This window comes from Dromiciops gliroides, chromosome 2 (assembly GCF_019393635.1).
Source record: "Dromiciops gliroides isolate mDroGli1 chromosome 2, mDroGli1.pri, whole genome shotgun sequence".
Taxonomy (NCBI): domain Eukaryota; kingdom Metazoa; phylum Chordata; class Mammalia; order Microbiotheria; family Microbiotheriidae; genus Dromiciops; species Dromiciops gliroides.
Window position 1 is genome coordinate 179,330,726 of NC_057862.1, and position 23,060 is coordinate 179,353,785.

Consider the following 23,060-nt stretch of genomic DNA (forward strand, 5'->3'; position numbering starts at 1 on the left):
TTCACTTTAAATGACTTACCTTATTCCCAACGAGAGAGTGCCATCTCTCAGTATTGTCTAGTTTTGATTCTCCTATGTTTACTTGGTCTGATTTTTGTTTAGCAATCCACTTGGATAAATGGTTTTCTTTGCCACTTACTATATGTGTTCATTGTGATATTTTGGGGGAAGGAAGTCAAGTCTTGGATATAAAGCTTGGGTTTTTCTTTCCCCATTAAAAAATAGTGAACAGGGACAGCTATGTTGTGCAGTGGATAAAGCACAGGCTCTGGATTCAGGAGGACCTGAGTTCAAATCCAGCCCACAAAAAAAAAGAGAAGAAAAGAAAAGAAAGAGGGAGAAAAAATCCTAGGAGAAATTCTGGTGATATAAAAAAAACAAAAGATCAATAAAAATTTATTTTTAAAAGAAAGGAAATAGTGAGCAGAAGTTTAACTTGAACTGAAAATCATATCACCCAGACCTTTACTCTATTAAGGAACCTAAGATATAATTCTAACCCAATACCTGCACTCTCTGAAGGAGAGCAGAGTGGTCAAGCACCTGGCTACAACCCCCTACTTCCCTTCCTCACAGGAAACAAAGTCTGAAGTGGGTAGTGAGGGTGGTGGTAGAACAGTTTAGAGAAGTCTGCCTTCTTTCATGGTGTACAACAAAGCATCCATATCTCATGTGGAGGATGGCCTTGCTACACCATTTTTCTTTCAATTTATAATACAAGGCAGAAAAGTTTTTTCCTGTACTTTTTTACAAGCATTCACAGGGAAAATAATTTATTGATACATAGAGGAAAGTATCTCTATAGGGCACGTGTGTTTCTGAATACAAGCCATTTCCCACCGTTACTTAGTATACAGAAAACATTTAGTCATGCTAGGTTAAATACTGGTCTTTGAGGCAATTGGTTGTGACTTTCTACTCTCCTAGTCTACTATTAGATTAGCCTCAGGGTCGGAGGCAGGGTGAACTACTTTTATCTTTTGATTGGCTTTTCACAAGAACTAGGATGAAAGAAGACAAAATACATTTACAACTTGAATGGGAGGCTTATTCTAAAATGGTATTTTTCTGGTCAGGAAAGGGGAAAAACAAGTGATCACCTTTCTCTGCAATCACATTAGAATATATTTATAGATGAACTTGCTGCCTTCCCCAGATAGACTACAAGACTGCACTTTTGCAATTGTGTTCCTAGTACTTAGCATAGCATCTGGTACTTACAAGCTTAGTAAGTGCTTATTGGCTGAGTGATTGCTTGATGAAAGCAACCCTTTTCATTCTTCCAGCTGAGTTACTGTATTAGCATATTTCTGGATGCTCTCAGTTGTCTAAACATCTTATCTCCAAATACTGGAATCATTTGCTCCTCTAAATTATCCTTCCCATCCATGATGTCATGTTGTCTGGATTCTGGAGCCATAATGTTTGTCATCAATTTCTCTCATGTTCGCTTTAGGGTCATGCTCCTATTAAAACCTCCCTAGGTGGGGCAGTGGATAAAGCACCAGCCCTGGATTCAGGAGAACCTGAGTTTGAATCCAGCCTCAGACACTTGACACTTACTAGCTGTGTGACCCTGGGCAAGTCACTTAACCCTCATTGCCCTGACCATATATATATATATATATATTTGTGTGTGTATATATATATTTGTATATATATATATATGTGTGTGTGTGTGTGTGTATATATATATATATATATGAAAAAAATCTCCCTTCGGGAAAAACCCCCAACTAATTGGAAAGAGAAGTAATCTATCTCCTGCTCCTTATCTCTGACTCCCACCTTACCTTTTTTACCTCCTTACTGTAGCACCTATGTGCCAGCTTCTTTTCTCTTTTAGACCTTTTTGCAATAACTAATAACAAAAGAAGCAACCTGGTGTAGTAGAGAACTAATATGGAAACTGGGAAGATCTGGTATTAAGTTCCATCTCTGACACATACTGACTATGTGACTCCAAGGAAATCACTTAAGTTCTCAGGAATTTAGGCAACTCTCTAATTCTATAAATTGCAGAGAAGGTGAAGCCAAAGGAGTTCCCTCATTGGTAGAGGGAGTTCTCTCAACTAGGAGTTAGTTCTCTATGCTAATAAAACCATAGGTCAAATTATCCTTTTGGTTATAACAAAAGATTCCCCACAGATATGTGCAAAAAAGCCTTTATTGAAACCAGCACAACACATCTGGCTTAGTCCAGCTCTTGTGATACAGCTTGTAGAAGATAAGCCTCTTTCCCACCTTCAACTATGGTATATTGAATCAGGAAAGACAATAATTTCTTCCATTATCAGGATTAGATAGCTAGATAGGTTCTACTTAGATTGATAGATGATAGATAGATAGATAGATAGATAGATAGATAGATAGATAGATAGATAGATAGATAGATAGATAGATAGATAGATAGATAGATAGATGGATGGATGGATGGATGGATGGATGGATGGATGGATGGATGGATGGATGGATGGATGGATGGATGGATGGATGGATGGATGGATGGATGGATGGATAAATAGACAAATAAGTAAATGGACAGGTAGAAAAGCAATTTTTGAAAAGTATTTTGTTTTTCCCTCAAATTACATGTAAAAACAATTTTAACAATTCATTTTTAGTCTTGAGTTCCAGATTCTGTCCCTTCCTTCCCTCCCCTACCCCATTCCTGAGACAGTAAGAATCTGATATAGGTTAGACATGTGCAGTCATGTAAAACATATTTCCATATTTTTCATTTTGTTGAAGAAAATTCAAACAAGAAAAAAGAAAGGAAAAATAGTATGCTTCAGTATGTATTCAGATGCCATCAGTTCTTTCTATGGAGATGGATAGTATTTTTCATCATGAGTCCTTTGGGATTGTCTTGGATGACTGTGTTGCTGAGAATAGAATAGCTGTCATTCACAGTTGGTCATCATACAATATTTTTGCTACTGTGTACAGTGTTCTCCAAGTTCTGCTTATTTCACTCTGCATCAGTTCATTTAAGTCTTTCCAGGTTTAGAAAAGCAATTATTAAGCAATTACTAAGTGCCAGTCACTGAGGAAAAAAGTATAAGCAAGGAAGATAACCCATGCCCTCAAGGAGCTTACACTTTAAAGACAGAAAACCATAATGCTGGAAAGATGGGAGCAGAGGTACCTGGAGTCAGAATACCCCGAGGTGGAAAAGATATTGTTGTTAGGGGATGAAGAAAGGAATTTATGCAGCAAAATGAAGAGATGACAAAAAGCATACCTATTTACTTCCTCCTTTATTTCTCTACTTGGATCTAAGGTGTTAAGTAACATAGGACAGGTAAAGAGAGAGTGAGGAGTGAAAGATAGACTATTCCATTCCATATCATTACTAGGGTGGGGAATAAGATATGTGCATTTTATCAATGAGCATCAGGTTAAAGAATAACAGAAGAGACTTGTACCCTGCTAAAGCCATCCAAAAAGGTAATCTCAGCTCCACAAAAATTTTATCTGTGAGAATTCCTTATAGGTTAATGTGAAAGACAGGATTACAGAGACTTGGGCAAGAAGAAAAGCAAGAGAACAGATTTCCACAGTACATATTGAAGCAGAAGGGCAAAAATAGTGGGAGGTTAGAAACCAGTGGTGCTGTCCAAATGCACAGGAAGAAATTGACTTTTACTATGATCTGCTGGCAAGGGGGGATTACAGGCAGCAACAAAGTATGCCATCTGAGAAGTGCCATGGTAGCGGCAGTTGGGGTAACGACCACTGGTCAAATCACAGTTGGTGATGGGGATGCTTGATGTACTTTTATGGCAATTCCTGTGCTCTATATTCTTACAGGTTATGTTGGGTTTGAAACAAACACTGATGACATTCTCAAGCATGTAGTTCAGGAAGGTGTTGAAGGCTTTACACCGATGGGTATGGTTGTTGACACGTCTCATCTCATTGTTGCAATATGTATCATCACTGGAGGCTGGGGTCTTAGGGTACTGCACATGCTGCTCATTGAACCACTGAGCTGGAGTGAAACCACGGGGATGCTCTGCAGTGACCAGGAACATAAGCCCCAGCAGCAACAGTTGGAAAGTCCCCATCAGAATGATCTATCTCTCCTATAGAGGGTTAGTGAAGAGAAGGAGAAAAAGAATGAGGAAAAGGGAACAAAATATCCACATGCTCTCCCAGCCCATTTGATATGTGACCCCCAAGGTGTTATATCACTATCCTCCTGTCATCCCTGTGTTCCCATTCAGTCAGCTGACCATCAGTTTGACTATCCTGTATACAAAGCGTCACATGAGGCAGTGTAAGGAAGATTAATAGGAAAAAGAAGACAAGGTTATAAAGAAATTACTCTAAGGCTGAAAGAGGGGATAGCTTAAAATGAGACTACAAATCCTATCCTACTCCAGGATATCTTTGTTCTTCTCTACTAATTTTGATGGCCTACATTCCAGATAGAAATGGAAAATAAGCAGATTTAGGCTCAATGTCAGCAACAATGAAAGTTATTTAAAAGTTAAATGGGTTGGGGGCAGTTAGGTGGCACAGTGGATAAAGCACCAGGCCTGGATTCAGGAGGACCTGAGTTCAAATCCAGCCTCAAACATTTGACACTAACTAGCTGTGTGACCTTGGGCAAGTCACTTAACTCTCATTGCCCCGCAAAAACAAACAAAAAACAAAACTAAACTAAAAGTTAAATGGGTTGCCTCAGAAAACAATGGTTTACTTCTAACTGGAGATTGGCAAGCAAGGACTAGATGACCACTTGTCAAGTATATTAACTTATGGTCTCCTTTGGTGGTATGAATTGGACTAGATGATTCCAGAAGCCTCTTCCAACTCTAAAATTCATTATCTGATATCTCCAAATATAGAAATGGACATGAAAACTTGTTGTCTACTGTGTTATAAAAATAAAATAACCACCAGGACTTTCCCCCCATGAATGGTCATTGTTTCTAAACTTTTGTACTCGAATTTTGAATCCAACTGTTGGCTTCATATTTCTCTCTGCTTAATTTTATATTGCTAGTTTTGAATTTGTGTTCCAAGGTGCCAAGATCTCTTTGGATGATGATTCTTTTCACCAGTGTTATTAATAATCCCTCCCAGGATTGGTAATCTATTATTCCAAATTTAATAAGCATGTCACTGCTCTTCATCCTCATCTCCACCTGCTTATTTCCTTGACCTCCTTCAAGATTTGTTTCACAGTAACAATACTGTTTGATGAAGAACATTTTTTTTTATTTTGTGAATGACTTAGATATTTTCAGCAATATAATGACTTAAGATAGTCCCAAAGGACTAATGATGAAGCATACTATCCACCTCCAGAGACAAAATTGATATTGATTAAATACAGACTGAAGCAGGCTTTCTTTATTTCATTTTTTTCTCTTATTCTAGTGTTCTTGTATAAAATTACTCATATGAAAATGTTTTACATAATTGCATATGTATAACTTATATCTGATTGCTTACCATCTCAGAGAGGGCAGAGAGCAGGGAGAGAGGGACAGATAGAATTTGGAACTCAAAATTTTAAATAAAAATGTTAAAAATATAAAAGGGGATTTGTTTCAAACCCCACCTTCTACAAGAGCTTGGGGAGCTATCAATCTTGGGGAGTCCTCAGCACAGAGATGGTAAGGGGTTTGGACAATTGATCATAAAGAAATTACAGGGGTTCATTTGTTTACATTGGGTACAGCTGGTGCTGATTGGCAACTCTATTCCCCATACACAGTTCTGGGTAGCAATTATAGGATAGAGAGGAATGCTAGTGGTCAGTCACAAGGAAACAAGAGCCCTGGTCCCAATTCCAAAGCAAAGAACAACAAAGCCCATGGTCAGTCCCAAAGAAGCAGGGGTCCTGGTCCCAATTCCAAAGCAAAGAGGACTTGGGCTTACAGATCCTCAGAATTAGCTTTGAAAATAATAGCACAAGAAAATGTGAAGCTTGGCAATGTCTCCTCAAGCCCAAATGAGCAGAACCCAACTTTAACAAAAAATTAAACATCAAGAAATATGCTGGGGTGGGGGGCAGAGCCAAGATGGTGGAGGAGAAGCTGTGACTCCCACAAGTTCTCAATAAACCCATCCATTGACTCCCAAATAATGCCATAAAAAAACTCCAGAGCAGCCTAACGCACATAAGAACAGAATGAGCCTATTTTCCAGCCAAAGACAGCAACTGGGATCACCTGCTGTTAGAGCTGATAGAGGGGCTCAGAGAGTGGTCCAGACAAAGCCTGGAACAGACCATGCCTCCAGCGCTTCAGAGTCTTTGACACCAGCAGCTTCTTTTGAAGCTCTACTTGTGGACCAGTGAGGGAGTTCAGTGGTTGGGGGGGAGCGGTAAAGTGGCTGCAGTTTCTGATGGAGTTGGGGTGAAATGCCCTGGGTCTGAACCAGTGGGCCAAACTGAGTGGCAGCAGCCCAGTGAGGGAGGGGCATAGGCACACCAAGCTTCTGACCATAGAGAATCAGATTTTAATCAGACATCTGCTTCTGGGTTGAGATGAGTAGGCAAAGAAAGAAGCGGACTATAGAAAGCTTTTGCGGGGGGGGGGGGGGGGACAAAGTAGACCAGAATACACCCTCAAAAGAGGATAATAACAAAATCAAAGTTCCTACATCCAAAGGTTCCAAGAAAAATATGAATTGGTCTCAGGCCATAGAAGTGCTCAAAAGGGACTTTGAAGAGAAAGTAGGAGAGATAGAAGGAAGATTTAGAGAGGTGGAGAAAAGAATGGAAAGAGAAATGAGAGCAATGCAGGAGAGTCATGAGAAAAAAGTCAACAGCTTGAAAAGCCCAATGGGACAGGAGATACAAAAGCTCTCTGAAGAAAATAATTGCCTAAGAATTAGGATTGAACAAATGGAAGCTAGTGACTTTATGAGAAACCAAGACACAATAAAACAAATTCAAATGAATAAAAAATAGAGAGCAATATGAAATATCTCCTTGGAAAAACAGCTGACCTGGAAAATAGATCCAGGAGAGATAATGTGACTACCTGAAAACCATGACAAAAATAAGAGTTTAGACAGCATCTTCCAAGAAATTATCAGGTGAAATTGACCTGATATTCTAGAAATAGAAGGTAAAATAGAAATTGAAAGAATCTATCAATCACCTCCTGAAAGAGATCCCTAAAGGAAGACTTCCAGGAATATTATAGCCAGATACCAGAGATCCCAGGTCAAGGAGGAAATGTTGCAAGCAGCTAGAAAAAAGGAATTCAAATACTGTCGAGCTATAGTAAGGATAACACAAGATCTAGCAACATCTACATTAAAGGAACTGAGGGCGTGGAATATAATATTCCAGAGTGTAACGGAACTGAGACTACAACCAAAAATCACTTATCCAGCAAAACTGAGTATAATCTTTCAGGGGTGAAAATGGGACTTCAGTGAAAAAGAGGACTTTCAGGCATTTGTGATGAAAAGACCTGAACTGAATAGAAAATTTGACTTTCAAATACAAGACCCTAGAGAAGCATAAAAAGTTAAAAAGGAGAAAGAATTCATGAGGGATATTAAAAGATTAAACTGTTTGCATTCCTACCTGGGAAGATAATCCTTCTAACTCATAAGATCTTTCTCAGTATTAAAGCAGCTGAAAGGAATATACTTAGACAGAGGACACAGGTGTGAATTGAATATGAAGGAATGATATCTCTAATGCATTTGTTCTTTGTGTATCCTTGGTTTTTTTGTGGGGCAGACAGGGTGGGGTGGCTTATGTCTGGGGCCAGATTTGGGCTCAGGGCCTCCTGGATCTAGGGTTGGTGCTTTGCACACTGTGTCACCTAGCTGACCCATGATGACATCTTTGTGTGTGTGTGTGTGTGTTGTGTGTGTATGATGATATCTTTAAAATAATGTTAAGGGGTAAGAGAAATGCCCTGGAAGAAAGGGAACGGGAGAAGTGGAAGGTGGTAAAGTAGCTCACACAAAAGAAACAAGAAAAAGCTTATGGAGTGGAGGGGAAGATGGGGAAGGAGTGGGGGAGTGAGTGAACCTTACTCTCATCAGAATTGGCTCAAAGAGGGAATAACATACACACTCAAGTGGGTATAGCAATATATTGTGCCCTGAGGGAAATTGGTAGGGGAAAGAGATGGGGGAGGGGGAGGTGAAGGAAAGGAGGACAGATTGGGGGAGGGGCCAGTAAAAAGCAAAAAGCTTTCAAGGAGGGATAGAGTGAAGGAAGATAGAAAATAGAATAAATATCAAGGGGAGGGAATATGATGGAAGTTAATGCAGTTAGTAATAGTAACTGAGAAAGAAATGATGAGCAGGATGATATAAGAAGGACATATGAAAAATACAAACCATCAACAGAGAAAGAACTGATGGTATCTGAATACAGATTGAAGAATAATTTTATGTGTTAGCTCCCCTTTCTAAAGGTATTTTGTCAATTTTCTTTCACAACCTGACTAATGAGAAGATGTTTTGCATAACTGCATAGGTATGACCTATATTGAATTGCTGGATTTCATAGGGAGGGATGAGGAGGGAGGGAGGAAGAAAATTGAGAACACAAAATTTTAAAAAATCAATGTGAACAAAAAAAAATCAATATGAAAAGTAATGATGAACAGGAGGAGTTCAGAGAAACCTTGAAGGACTTACATGAACTGATGCTGACTGAGAGGAGCAGAACCAGGAGAACATTGTACACAGTAACAGCAACATTGTGTGATGAAAAATGGTGATAGACTTGGCTCTTTGTAGCAATGCAATGGTCCAAAACAATTTCAAAGAACTTCATGATAGAAAATGTTCTCAACATTCAGAAAAAAGAACTGTGGTTTATGAATACAGATTGAACCATAGTGTTTCTACTTTGGGGCTGGTTTTTTTCCTTCTTTTTTGAGGTTTTTCCTTTGTGCTCTGACTCTTCTTTTACAATATGATTAATGAGGAAATATGCCTGATATGATTGTACATATATAACCTATATTAGATTGCTTTCTGTCTTGGGGAGGGGGAGGGAAGGGAGGAGGGAGAAAAATTTGGAACTAAAAATCCTATGAAAACAAATGTTGAAAACTATCCTTATATGTAACTGGAAAATAATAAAATACAAAACTATTAAAAAAAAAACGGGCAGCTAGGTGGCACAGTGGATAGAGCACCAGCCCTGGAGTCAGAAGTACCTGAATTCAAATCCGGTCTCAGACACTTAACACTTACTAGCTGTGTGACCCTGGGCAAGTCACTTAACCCCAATTGCCTCACTAAAAAACAAACAAAAAAACAAAAAAACCACAAGCAAAAAAAGAAATATGCTGGGGAAATGAACAAATAACAAAAGAAGAATCTGACCATAAAAAGTTACTACAGTGGTAGGGAAGACCAAGCAAACTCAGAAGAAGACAACTATGTGACAAAGGCTACAAAGAAAAATGCTAATTGGACCCAAACCCAACAAGACTTCCTAGAAGAGTTAAAGAAAGAGATAAGATTGGCAGAGGAAAAATTAAGAAAAGAAATTATAGGGGGCAGCTAGGTTACACAGTGGACAAAGCACCAGCCCTGGATTCAGGAGGACCTGAGCTCAAATCCAGCCTCAGACACTTGACACTTACTAGCTGTGTGACCCTGGGCAAGTCACTCAACCCCAATTGCCCCACCAGAAAGAAAGAAAGAAAGAAAGAAAGAAAGAAAGAAAGAAAGAAAGAAAGAAAGAAAGAAAGAAAGAAAGAAAGAAAGAAAGAAATTATGATGATGCAAGAAAAGTATGGAAAGAGAATTACCAGCTTCATAAAAGAGACACAAAAAATATTGAAGAAAATATTACCTTAAAACAACAAAATTGCTCAAATGTAAAAAGAGGCACAAAATTCCACTAAAGAAAAGAACTCCTTAAAAATTAGATTTTGGGGGGCAGCTAGATGGCGCAGTGGTTAAAGCACCGGCCCTGGATTCAGGAGTACCTGAGTTCAAATCTGGCCTCAGACACTTAACACTTACTAGCTGTGTGACCCTGGGCAAGTCACTTAACTCCCATTGCCCAGCCAAAAAAAAAAAAATTAGATTTTGGCAAATGCAAGCTAATTACTCCATGAGACATCAAGAAACAATTAAAGTCAAAAGAATGAAAAAAATTGAAGAAAATGTGAAATGTCATTGAAAAAACAACTTACTTGGAAAACAGATCAAAGAAAGATAATTTAAGAATTATTGGATTACCTGAAAGCCATGATCAAAGAAAGAATCTGGGGGGCAGCTAGGTGGTGTGGTAGATAAAGCACCAACCCTGGATTCAGGAGGACCTGAGTTCAAATCCAGCCTCAGACACTTGACACTTACTAGCTGTGTGACCCTGGACAAATCACTTAACACCAACTGCCTCATGAAAGAAAGAAAGAAAGGAAGGAAGGAAAGAAGGAAGGAGGAAGGAAGGAAGGAAGGAAGGAAGGAAGGAAGGAAGGAAGGAAGGAAGCAAGGAAGGAAGCAAGGAAGGAAGGAAGCAAGGAAGGAAGCAAGGAAGGAAGGAAGGAAGGATAAAGAGTATGGACATCATATTTCAAGAAATTATCAAGGAAAACTATCCTAGTATCTTAGATCCAAAGGGTAAAATAGAAATTGAAAAAATCTACTGATCACCTGCTGAAAGAGATCTCAATATGAAAACTCCCAGGAATATTATAACCAAATTCCAGAACTCCTAGGTTAAGCAGCCAGAAAGAAACAATTCAAATATTGTGGAACCACAGTCAGGATCAGACAAAATTTCGTGGTGGCCTTGGACTACAATATTCTGAAAAGCAAAGGAGCTAGGATTACAACCAAGAATAACCTACCCAATAAAATTGAATATTATACTTCAGGGGGAAAGTAGACAATTAATGAAATAGAGGACTTTCAAGCATTCCCAAATAAAAGGCCAGAGTTGAGTAGAAAATTTGACATTCAAACAGGAGAGAAGCATAAAAGGGTAAACATGAAAGAATATTCATAAGGGGCTCAATAAAGTTAAACTGTTCATATTCCTATATGGGAAAATGATACATATGACTCCTAAGAACTTTGTCATTATTAGGACAGTTACAAAGACTTTACATAGACAGAGAACATGAGTATGAATCAATTATGTTGGAATGATCTCAAAATAAATGAAGGGGTGAGAAAGAGGAGTACACTGGGAGACTGGAGAAGGGAGAGGTAGAACAGGGGAAAATTTTTCTCACATAAAAGAGTCACACAGGGAAGAACTTTTTATAGTGGAGGGCTAAATGGGGGAATGTCAAATCATGAACCTCATTCTCACTGGAATTTGTTCAAGGAAGAACATATATGCATATTCAATTTTGTATAGAAATGTAACTTACTCAGTAGAAAAGTAGAAGAAGGAAGAGATAAGAGAAAGAGTGGGGGGTATGATAAAAGGGAGGGCAGATTAAGGGAGGCAGTGGTTAAATGCAAAATAGACTTTTGAAGAAGGACAATATAAAAAGAGAGAGAGAGAGAGGAAGAAACAAAAGAAAATGGGATGTAGGGAAATACACAGTAATCATAACTGTGATTGTAAGTGGGATGAGTTCACCCATAAAACAGAAGTAAATAGCAGAATGGTTTAGAAACCAGAATCCAACAATATGTTGTTTATAAGTGGCACATTTGAAATAGAAAGACACACATGGAGTTTTAAAATAAATGGCTGGAGCAGAATCTAATATGCTTCAGCTGAAGTAAAAAAGTTGGGGAGGCAGAGGTAACAATCATCTCAGACAAAGCAAAAGCAAAAATAGATCTGTTTTACAGAGATAATTAGGGAAACTACATTATGCTCAAAGGTACCATAGACAATGAAGTAATATAAAATAATTATAAGTTTCTTTAATAAAAGCCTCATTTCTTAAATATATACTATATATAAAACTGAATTAAATTTGTAAAAATTAGAGCCATTCCCCAATTGATAAATGGCCAAAGGATATAAACAGGTAGTTTTTAGAAGAAGAAATCAAAGCTATCTATAGTGATATGAAAAAATCTCTAAATCCCTATCAATTAGAGAAATGAAAATTAAAGCAACTCTCAAACTATCTCACACCTATCAGAAATGACAAATGCTGAAGGAGATGAGGGAAAAATAAGTTCACAAATGAACTACTGGTGGAGTAGTGAACTGGTTCCACCATTCTGGAGAATAATTTAGAACTCTGCCCAAAGGACTATAAAACTGGGCATACCTTTGACCTAGCCATACCACTATTAGGACTGTATCTCAAAGTGATCAAAGAAAAAGGAAGTGGACCTATATGTACAAAAATATAGCAGCTCTTTTTTTGTTTTGTTTTTAGTGAGGCAATTGGGGTTAAGTGACTTGCCCAGGGTCACACAGCTAATAAGTGTTAGGTGTCTGAGGCTGGATTTGAACTCAGGTCCTCCTGACTCCAGAGCCAGTGCTCTATCCACTGAGCCATCTCTCTCTCTCTCTCTCTCTCTCTCTCCTCTCTCTCTCTCTCTCTCTGTCTCTCTATCTCTCTCTCTCTCTCTCTCTCTCTCTCTCTCTCTCTCTCTCTCTCTCTCTCTCTCTCTCTCCCCCCCTCCCTCTCTCTCGCCACACACACACACACATTTCCGTACAGGACACCACCATCCTTCCAGTCTCCCAAGCTTGAAATCTCAATTATTCTTGATCCCTTACTTTCCTTCATAACTCCATATCCAATCAACAAATCTACTCATTTCCACCTCAATACAACTTGCATATCTGATACTTTCTTACTATTTACATGACTCTTGTTATCCTGATATATCTATGTCTATATCATCTCTATCTCTATATATCTATATCTATATCTATATCTTGCCACTGGACCCAGATGGCTGTGGAGGAGAGAGTGAGGCTGGTGACCTTGCACAGCCCTCCCTCACTTTAATCCAATTCAGTGCAAGTGATGACATCACCTCCCAATGTCACCGTCCTCTTCGAGAAAGGACAAATAACAACAACATAACTACTACCTTAGTTCAAGCCCTCATCACCTCTCTCCAGTGCTGTTTCAATGGCTTCCCCCGCCTCAGGTCTTTCTGCTCTTCAGTCTGTCTTCCACTCAGGAGCCAAAGTGCTTTTCCTTGAAAACAGTTCTGACCATGTTATTCCTTTATACAATAAATTCCAATGAGTCCTTATTGACTTTAAGATCAAGTATTAATTTAGAGCCTTTCACAATTGAACTTCATCCTACTTTTCCAGCTTTGTTATACAATATGTATTGCTTCTCTTCCTACATTTTACTGGCTAACCAAATTGGCCTTCTTATTGACATTTTATCTCCCCTCTGCACATCTTTGCTACAGCTGTCCCTTATGTCTAGAATGCACTCTTTCCTTGCTTCTGTTTCTGAGAATCTCTAATATTCTTTAAGACTTGGCTCAAGCATCACCTGTGTGAACTCTTCTCTGATCCTCCAAGTTGTTTGTATCTTCCTTCCCAAAACAACTTTATAGTTTATTTTATGTACATTATGTCCAAAAGATAGTGAATTGGGCCTGAAATGAGAAAGTCCTGAGGTCAAATCCAGCCTTATATATTTACTGGCTGTGTTATACTAGACAAGTCTTTTAACCTCTCTCAGCCTCAGTTTCTTCAACCTAAAAATGGGAATAATATAGCATTTAACATAATGTATGATACATAGCAGATACTTAATAAATGCTTATTCCCTTCCCCCCCCCTACCAGCACCATCTGTACATTGTCTCCTTTCATAGAATGTAAGCTTCTTGAAACAACAACAAACCAATGAGAACCAAGTCAAGTTTTGACCCATGAATCCAACCAGCATCTAAGTTCAGTGAGAAGAAAGGGTATATCTGTGGAAGTGTGGGTCTGGGGAGACAAGAAAATGATGGATGAAAGAGAGCCATAAAGGTAGCACTGATTATAATTAATGCAATATAGGAGGAAATAGGCAGCTGTAGTAATGAGAAAGAAGTGAAGAAGAAACCCAAGCAAAGGGCTTCTAAGAGTACACCACTTAACAGTGTCCCATGTATGGGACCCTATCCAGTCTTCCTCATCACCAAGCCTAGGAGCTAGCCTAGGGAATAAAAAAGTCACTTTCTGGGAAGACTATGGAACTCAGGAAAATGGAACCAGCTATTGTTCTGGCACATACCTTTCATTCCAGTGACAAGAGTGACTGAAGCTGAAGGAGTTATAAATTGCAGTGGGCCAGACCACTAGAGTATCTACATTAAGAATAGCAGCTTTCGGGACAGCTAGATGGCACAGTGGATAGAGCACCGGCCCTGGAGTCAGGAGTACCTGAGTTCAAATCCGGCCTCAGACACTTAACACTTACTAGCTGTGTGACCCTAGGCAAGTCACTTAACCCCAATTGCCTCACTAAAAAAAAAAAAAAAAGAATAGCAGCTTTTATTCTAGGAGCTCATTGGAGGAAAAGATACTTTGCTCTGGGGAAAATGCTGGCTAGGTTTGTCTTCCTTGATTTTTAGCACCATCTATAGCTTGAAAGCTTACTGAAGACAAACTTTGTAGCTGATCTTGGCTAATTTGAGTAGAAAAGATCTCATTTTAGGAGCTAGTTGGAGGATTTGAAAAGCTGTGTGGGCTTCTCTGCCTTACTTTGGCAGAGGATACATTTAATATTTAATTTTAATGATACTTGTTATGTTTAAATAGTCAGAAATGCATGAAGATAAAAACTTTTAGATGTTTATACATGATGGGAACACATGCTTTACTTATGTAGTTGGGGGAGGTTCAGAGTTAACAGAGCTAAAGAAAAATCCTTGTTTTAAATTAAACAAAGCATATAAAAATATTTCTCTGAAAGCATAGATTAAAACATTGAACACCTACCAGCAACTAAATGCTAAATGTGAGTTTCAACCAACTGACCAGAGATAGTTTTAGGAAGGAGATCAGTTTAGGGCAAGTCTGCACCAGGCTAATAATTTGCCTCCAGGTCCCCAGATCCCATTGTTTTGACTTTATTTTCAGAGCTGACTGAAGACAGAATAAGCCTGTGAACTACCTTGAGGTTCCCCCCTCCACCCCCCTCCCCCGTCCCAGGGTCACACAGGTAATAAGTGTCGAGTGTCTGAGGCCCCATTTGAACTCAGATCCTCCTGAATCCAGGGCCAGTGATCTAACCACTGCCCCCTACCTTGAGTTTTTTCTACCTGTTGCTACATCGGAGAGACAGATCCAGCCACCAACTACTACCACATGTGACTGGAAGTTTTATCCAAGTAGGTTCAAGGTGAGGTTATACAGGGTTTATTTCTTCTGATAAGAGACCTGGCTTTCATCATATTAGTGCAATATGAAATCTTTTTCCAAAGCAAACAAAAAATTATTAGTACTTTTGGGCAAATTCACTTTCTAGTTCGCTGAAACTAGGGAGGTCTCCACTTTAAACCACTTAGGAGAAAGTAGGTAAGTAATAAGTAACCATCATTCTACCATACAAACACCTAGTATAAGGATAAATCAGAATCAGTAATTTGGCAGAACAAGAATTAAGTTGCAAAACATATTGGCACAGGATTAAGCTGGCCTTGAAAAAGACCTCAATCCAGCTTCAGCTTTAGGTAGCAGCAGGAGGTTACTGCCTCAGGACAACATTCTATTCCACTGACATCTTTTGTATATTCTCACTAAATTATAGTGTGCCAATAAAATGAAGTTAACACAGTTAGGAAGTTAAGTTTCTTTGAGAACAAAAGGCCATATGAGGGGGAAAGCTTCCTAAGAAAGCAAGGATGCCACTCAACAGCTGGCTGCCTGTACACCATCTTCTTTGTTTAAACAAAACAGTAACTTTTCTTTAGCACTAAAGACACTGGAAGAAAAAAAGAACCTTGAATTAATCCACTAAAAAATTATTATGCCATACACAAGAATTGAATCAGTTTTTCTCAATTAACTTATTTTGGGGGGGGGGCAGTGAGGGTTAAGTGACTTGTCCAGGGTCACACAGCTAATAAGTGGCAAGTGTCTGAGGCCAGATTTGAACTCCTGAATCCAGGGCCTATGCTTTATCCACTGTACCACCTTGCTGCCTCCTCAATTAATTTATTCCAGAAAGTCATGTGAGCTTTACAATTGGCTGTAAGTAGAAAAACACAAAATTCAAAGACCCAACATAATTTGCTTACAAAAGCAACAGAGTTTTAAGTTGCATAGAAATCCTAATAATTTAAAAATAACTTTTTATATAGAAATACATATGCTAACCCCCTTTCTGCTGTGTTTTTTGATGTAGGAGGCAAAAAGAGGTTAATAGAAAAACCTAAGATCCAAGCTTTATTTCAGATATTAGCTCTCAAAGGGAGTCAGACCCCAGTTAATGGATAACTTACAAGTCAGGATGCTAGGTTATTGTACCCACAGTGATCAGTATCCATAACGGGACCATAAAGGGTCAGGTCATGTAACACACAAGACACAAGGAGCAGAACCAGGAGAATATTATAACATATAAGACACAAGACAGGGTATAGAAATTCAAATGAAAAATGAAGATGTTTTGAAACTAAGCATGGGAATCAGAAAGAGACATGCACAGAAAAGGCCAAATTTGTCCCCAGATTCACCTTATGATGTGCAAACCCCCAAAACACACCTCCACAGAAAAAGGTACCCACCTCAGGGGTTGGCTTAGGACCCCAGGAACTCCAAATTAGGATAGGCCCTCCCCTGTACTTCCCAAAGGTGGAGATTATTATGAGACTGATGATCAATTTATCTATACTATAAATATAACTGTCTTTCCTTTTCTTATTCAAGAGACACCTTTCCATTATTCTGGTTCTCTCCCTGCGGTCATTCACAGTATTGCAATAAAACTTGGGAAATTGAGTCACTGAGTCTTGCAATTCTTTTGGGATGACTCATGATCAATTTGACCCCAAATTCCATCCCACATCATTTTTCACAATAGTCTTCAAAATAGCAGCAGAACAACCTTAAAATTGCTTTTTAATTCTAGTGGAAAATGAAGGTGGAGACCCTAGAACTGCAACATTTGGGCTCGTTTATGTGTGTTTATATGTTGAAATTAAACAAGTTGATGACAGTAATTGCTTCAAGGAGCAAAAATGCTGCTTACTCTTTTAAGAAGCATTAGAGAGACCTCTAGTGACCACTAAGAAGTTAATGCAGAGATATTGCCTATTTTCTAGCCAATGATTTTCATCCTGTGAAGAGATAAGCAGTCATGAATGGGTTTTTACAAAGAAAAACTGGAGGGAAGCCATTTTGGTCCACAGCATTTTTATAACTAGAGTGTGTTACTGTAGCCTTAAATCCATTTAACCTGAGTAAAATTTATTAATACATTACCTTATGGCTGCAAGTCACATAAATTCATCTGTCTAGTATCTGTATTTGCCCCCAACATACTGAAGCTTTGAAATTGTCCTTAGTCAGATATATTTTTCAGGCTATTCCTCCACTCCATTTAGCTTATATTAAATGGGAACTGTGTGCATTCACCACCAGGAAAAGAGCATTTCCTCTCATCAAGGTAGTGTTTAAGAGTTTGGTTTAAAAACAGACACTTGCCAGGGGGCTCTTCATTCTGTAGATAAAACGCCCTTTATAAAGAAACCTTTAGTTTTTTTCTCTCTAGGCAGTTTTTCAGGGATTCAAAGCTTTGAGCAAAGAGTTTGTGCACCAAGAGACTAGGAAGAGTAGCACCATTGTTTGTGGATTGGGGGTTTCTGCCTGGTCAGAACATGTTAATTAATTTGCCCTGCAATTGTCATTGACAGCTGCAGGGCAGAACTGTGTTAGTATGCACTGGGCTGTGGTACCTCTGCCCCTCTCAGGTAACTGTGCACAATTTTAGGACATTAAGTCTTGATTTTTAGATCAATGGTTTGGCCTCTGACAGGAAGACACGTGTCCTCCCAATACTCAGTGGTAAGGATCCCTGATGTTGTAAGTCAATTTTGAAGCTCTCCTATTGTGGGGGGTGGGGTGGGGGGGTGGGGAGGGGAGGGGTGGTTGTAGCTCATTCTGGGAGTTCACATCCACTCTCCTCTCCACCAGTTTCTGCACCTCGTGGATGTCCCCCAGGGCCGTAGCCTCCCTCAACCTCTCTTTCGGCTGTTTCTCCTCCAGCAGGGCGCTCATATTTCCCCCTGGTGCCTCCACTTCCTCCTCATAGCCCTTCAGCCTGAATCTGCAACAGCTACCCCCCCCCCCCCCCCCCCGCCCCCTGCCTGTCAGCGCCGAGTCCGCCCGCGGGCCAGGCCGCGGTTTTCCCACGCCCAAGAGACCAGCGTGAGCAAGGGCGAGAGCGAGCCGAGAGAGTGCAGGCCTTCCGCCGCCCCGCCCCGCCCCGCCCCCGGGGGCTCCCCTGACGGCGCGAGGTTCGAGCCCCCGCCGCCGCTGCCTCGGGGACCGCACTAATCTGTCTTGCTCTTTAGCACCAAAGTGTAGGTTGAGGGAGGGGGAATTAAAAAACAGAAACAGAAACAAACAAACAAAAAACTTCGAGGCTTGACTGCTTTGCCGTCTTCTGCCCTCTTTAGCTAGTAGGGAGGAATTCCTCATAGCCCCGAGAGCAGAACTGTATAACTGTAGATTTCAAACTTGTGGCTGACAGAATGTAACACTGCTCTATTACTAAAATACTTCAACATTGCTTTTGGAGCCTGAGAAGAATGGAATAGTGGCTTTATCCAGCAGGAGATTAGAGAGGCCTGAAGAGGAAGCATTCTTCCATAAATCTTGGTGCAGACCATTCCCTAAAGAGATCAAAGACATCAAAGCATGCAGTCCAGAGTCCAGAGTTGCTCTGGGCTCAAAGGTTTCTCTACTCATATAACTGCTAGGTTCTGTAAGTTTAAGCCCACAGTCTCTTCCACAGACACTGTGTGCAATAGTTGGAAAATAGGTAGACTGCTATGTTTTGATTATTTCTAATTTTGCTATATATTGGATAAATATTATGATTGATTACACATTTTTTACCTTCTCAGCAAATATTTTTATTTTATTATTTATTTTATTTTAAGAGTTAATAGTGTCTGGTGCAAAGAATTCGAAATTGAGGAGATGCCCATCAACTGGGGAATGGCTGAGCGAATTGTGGGATGAAATTGTGATGGAACACTATTGTGCTATAAGAAATGATGAGCAGGAGGCTCTCAGAAAAACCTGGAAAGACTTACATGAACTGATGCAAAGTGAGAAGCACTATATACAAAGTAACAGCAATATTGTAAGATGATCAGCTGGGAATGACTTTGCTATCTCAGCAATGCAATAATCCAAGACAACTCTAAAGGACTTGTGAAAAATGTGATCCATCTCCAGAGAAAGAATTGATGGTGTCTGAATACAGATTAAAGCATATTTTTTTAGTTTCTTTTTCTTAGGGTTTTTTTGTTTGTTTGTTTTCTTTAACAACCTGACTAATGTGGAAATGTTTTGCATGACTACACATGTATAACTTTAAAAAAATAGTTAATGGTGTCCTTGTAACTGATTAGTATAAATAAAAAGAATACCAGTGTAGGCTCAAGAGCTATACTACTGAGTAATAAAGTATATACCCCACACCAGGGGTACTCCTAACATCCTGAGTGCATTGTAGTTGTGAGACAGTTATGATTAACACTACCACCACCACCACCAAACCCTCAGATCTGTAATAATGATCAGGTTGGGGTGAGTGAGCTATCCCAGAGAGGCAGAGAAAGGGAGTAAAGGTACCACACAGCTGCCATTTTTATGACTTGTAAAAAGTCTAGACACTATACTTTCAAAAATCATAAATAAAACTGTCTAGATGGATTATAATCAGAGGGAAAAGTAAAGACAGAATTCACTGATTACCTCCTGAAAAGAACCCCCAAGGTAAAAGACCCAAGAATAAAATAGCCAAAACTCAGAGCTCCCAGGTCAAAGGCAAAAACAAAACAAAATAAAACAAAAACTCAAGCATTCAGACAGAAGCAGTTCTAGTACCAAGGAACTAAAGTCAGAATTATACAAGATCTGACAGCTTCTACTACAAAAAGAGAAAACTTTGGAATACAATTTTCCAAAGACAAAATAGATGTTTACGATCAGGAATAACTTACTCTGCAGAGCTAAATATTATCCTATGGGAGGAGGGGGAGAGAAGCACTTTTAATAGAATAGAGAACTCAGGCACTCCTTATTAAAAGAAGGGAGAGGGGGCAGCTAGGTGGTATAGTGGATTCAGGAGGCCCTAAGTTCAAATCTGGCCTCAGACTTGTGACATTTACTAGCTGTGTGACCCTGGGCAAATCACTTAACTCTCATTGACCTGCCCTCCTCCCAGTAAAAAAAGAAGGGAGAAGGGGAAAATAGAGTCATTATAATAATTTTAAATGCACAAAAGAGGAAAGAAGGATATTCAGAAGAAATTAAATGCAAGTAGGACAATTTTGAAAGTAATAAATTTTTAAAATGTGTGCAATTTTGAAAGTGTAAATGTTTTAGATACTTTTAAAAAGTGGTTTGAAATGAGGCTTCATGGCTTCATCTAGAATGAAATGTCCTGCTGTGTGTATGACAATGCTCTCTTTTTTATGTTTAAGTTCAGAATAAAAAATAAAATACAAAAATGGAAATAAAAAAAGAGTTCAAGGGACAAGTGAGTGATCAGAGACACACACTCTCCAGGCAGACATTGATAGAAAGAGGCAGTAATTGATGGAGGAGGCAGCTTCCAGCAGAAGGATCTCTAGCAGTAGAAATGGGATCCAGCTATGGATTCAACAGAAAATTAATCCTGACAACCAAGAGCCATGCTTACAAAGAGAGCAAACCCTGAGAGCCTAGCTGAACAATTTGTGTAGTGTTTCTAAAGGAGGGGAATTGTGAAGAATCTCTAAGGAAAGAAAAGAACCAGTCTGACTACAACATCCTCAAAAGAGAGACTAACAAATGACATCCTGATTGATGACTTATACAGAGAACATGTAGAAACAACAAATAATTAAATGTAATAATAATCATTAACCACCAAAACTCATGGGGTGCAGCTAAGAATTCCTCAGAGGAAAATGTCTATCTATGAATATTTATGTTAGAAATTAAAAAAAATATATATCAAGGAACTGAGCGTGTCATTTTAAAAAACCCTAGTGTTTAAAATGGAAGTGTTTTACACAATTGCACATGTATAACCTATATCAGTTTGTTTATCATCTCAAGGAGGAGGGAGAAGGGAGAAGGATAAGCGAAGGAAAGAATTTGGAACTCAAAACAAACAAAAACCCCCAACAGATGTTAAAAATTGTTTGTACTTGTAATTAGGTGGGAGAATAAAATATTAATTTTTTAAAAAGACATTTTAAAAACACTAGCTGGTTTGAGTTTGGTTTTTGTTTGGTTTTGCTTTTGCTTTTGCTTTTGCTTTTGCCTGAACCCTTCTACCAGTAACTGTTAGCAAGGCTGCAGCCCCATCCAAATCTGTCAGGGACAATGCTCTTTTCACCCAGGGATCTTTGTTGGTTTATGCCCAATAGACTTTAAAGACAAATTCTTGGAAACCAAAAATAATTACCCCAAATTTTGCTCAACAGAGAAAGAGGAGCATTTAAAGAGGACTGCTGAGCACATGTCACAGAGACCATACACAAAACCTCTCCAAGGTATTAAAACCTGCTGTAAACTGATCTGCTAGTATAGTCTTCAAGAAATTCCCTGCATATCACAATGATGTATCATTATGGAATTTGAAGGGGAAAGGCAGTAAGCAACAGCAAAGTAACAGGAGCAACTGAGAGCCACCTGTGTTTTTCATGTTTTAGTAATCATTGCATCCTGTGATTCTTATAGCTAGCTAAGTTCTTCCCCAACAATAATCACAGCACAGTCCTAGAAATAGGCCATATCTACTTTCCTTGGAACAACCTAGCTAATTACAAAGAGACTGACCACCATTAAGTTGACAACTAGGTGATTAGTTCTTTAGCACTGGCAACTCAAGAAGGAAAGAAAAAAAGACATTCCTATGAAGTCCACTCCTCTCTCTGCAGTTTGAGTGACAGGATGGTGAGAAAGAGAGTGGTTATTAAGAATTACAGATTTCAGATAATCTAAAAAATTCCATTTAAATGCTAGTATCATAAGTGGGTGATACCTGTCTTGGTACTAGATATCTTTTTCCTACCTCCTCCCTTGCAATGGATGAGCCCTTTAGACTAGAACCAAAAATAAAATCATTCTTCAGCAATATGAGGTAAGGATAAAGTTGAATCTGGTACCTAGTTCCCTTACTAAGGAGAGAGGCAACCCCAAATCCATAAACCCAGGGTGAAAGTTATAGGTCCTGACCAGCAACCTACTTACTGGTTGCTAGCTGTTGTGTGAGAAATGAAACCAAGACAGAAGGAAGTTGTTGCAAAAGAAATTATGATAAAGATGGTGGATTAAGCAAGACCCTTGAATATCAGCCAGAATCCAACAATTCAAATAAGCAACTAATGCACCACATCTAGAGATAAAAAATTTTAACACAGAGACAACAATGGGAAACAATTCCACAATGATGTTAAAGCTTTCTAAACTGAAATAGTAGTGTAGAAATGATTCAAACCTTTTACTACCACCACCTTCCTCTTTCCTGCCTCAATCCTACATCCTGAAAAACCATACTAGCCTCCCTTTGGAGGACAAATATGGTTTTTATCATTTGTCCCATGGTAGTTAGCTAGTCTAACTGTTCATCCCCTTCTACCAGGAGCAACACACTCACCTAAACCTTTTGAAGAAGGTAAATAACTGAGTGGGAGACCCAGCAACAGATCCAATCCTTGTGGAAAAAAGGGGTGAATTTAAGGTCCGGCTTCAGTCTTTAATATGGCCCAAAGAAGCCAATAAAAGACTCCCCACTGCCTAAATTAAAGTGAACTTTGAAATTATCTGGACCTGGTAGTTAAGACAGCAGAAAATAAAGAAGTTGTGGTTAGGAGGAAAAGAGGAAGTACAGTATATCCAATGACATTTTAGCATAAGGCCAACAGAGAGTTTGGCAATACGTCCCCAACTATTGCTGAGAAAGGGCCAGAGAGTGAGGAAAATCATTT

General features: G+C 39.1%; 1 protein-coding gene across 1 annotated transcript; it reads right to left on the reverse strand.

Annotated features, from left to right (window-relative positions):
• Positions 1-2,914: 2,914 nt before the first annotated feature.
• LOC122742961 (ribonuclease 8-like) lies at positions 2,915-22,867 on the reverse strand. The gene is made up of 2 exons (XM_043987569.1): positions 22,730-22,867; positions 2,915-4,088 (listed from the first exon to the last, which is right to left on the reverse strand). The coding sequence occupies exon 2, from the start codon at positions 4,068-4,070 to the stop codon at positions 3,600-3,602; it is 471 nt and encodes a 156-aa protein (XP_043843504.1). The 5' UTR covers positions 4,071-4,088; positions 22,730-22,867; the 3' UTR covers positions 2,915-3,599.
• Between the last annotated feature and the right edge of the window lie 193 nt (positions 22,868-23,060).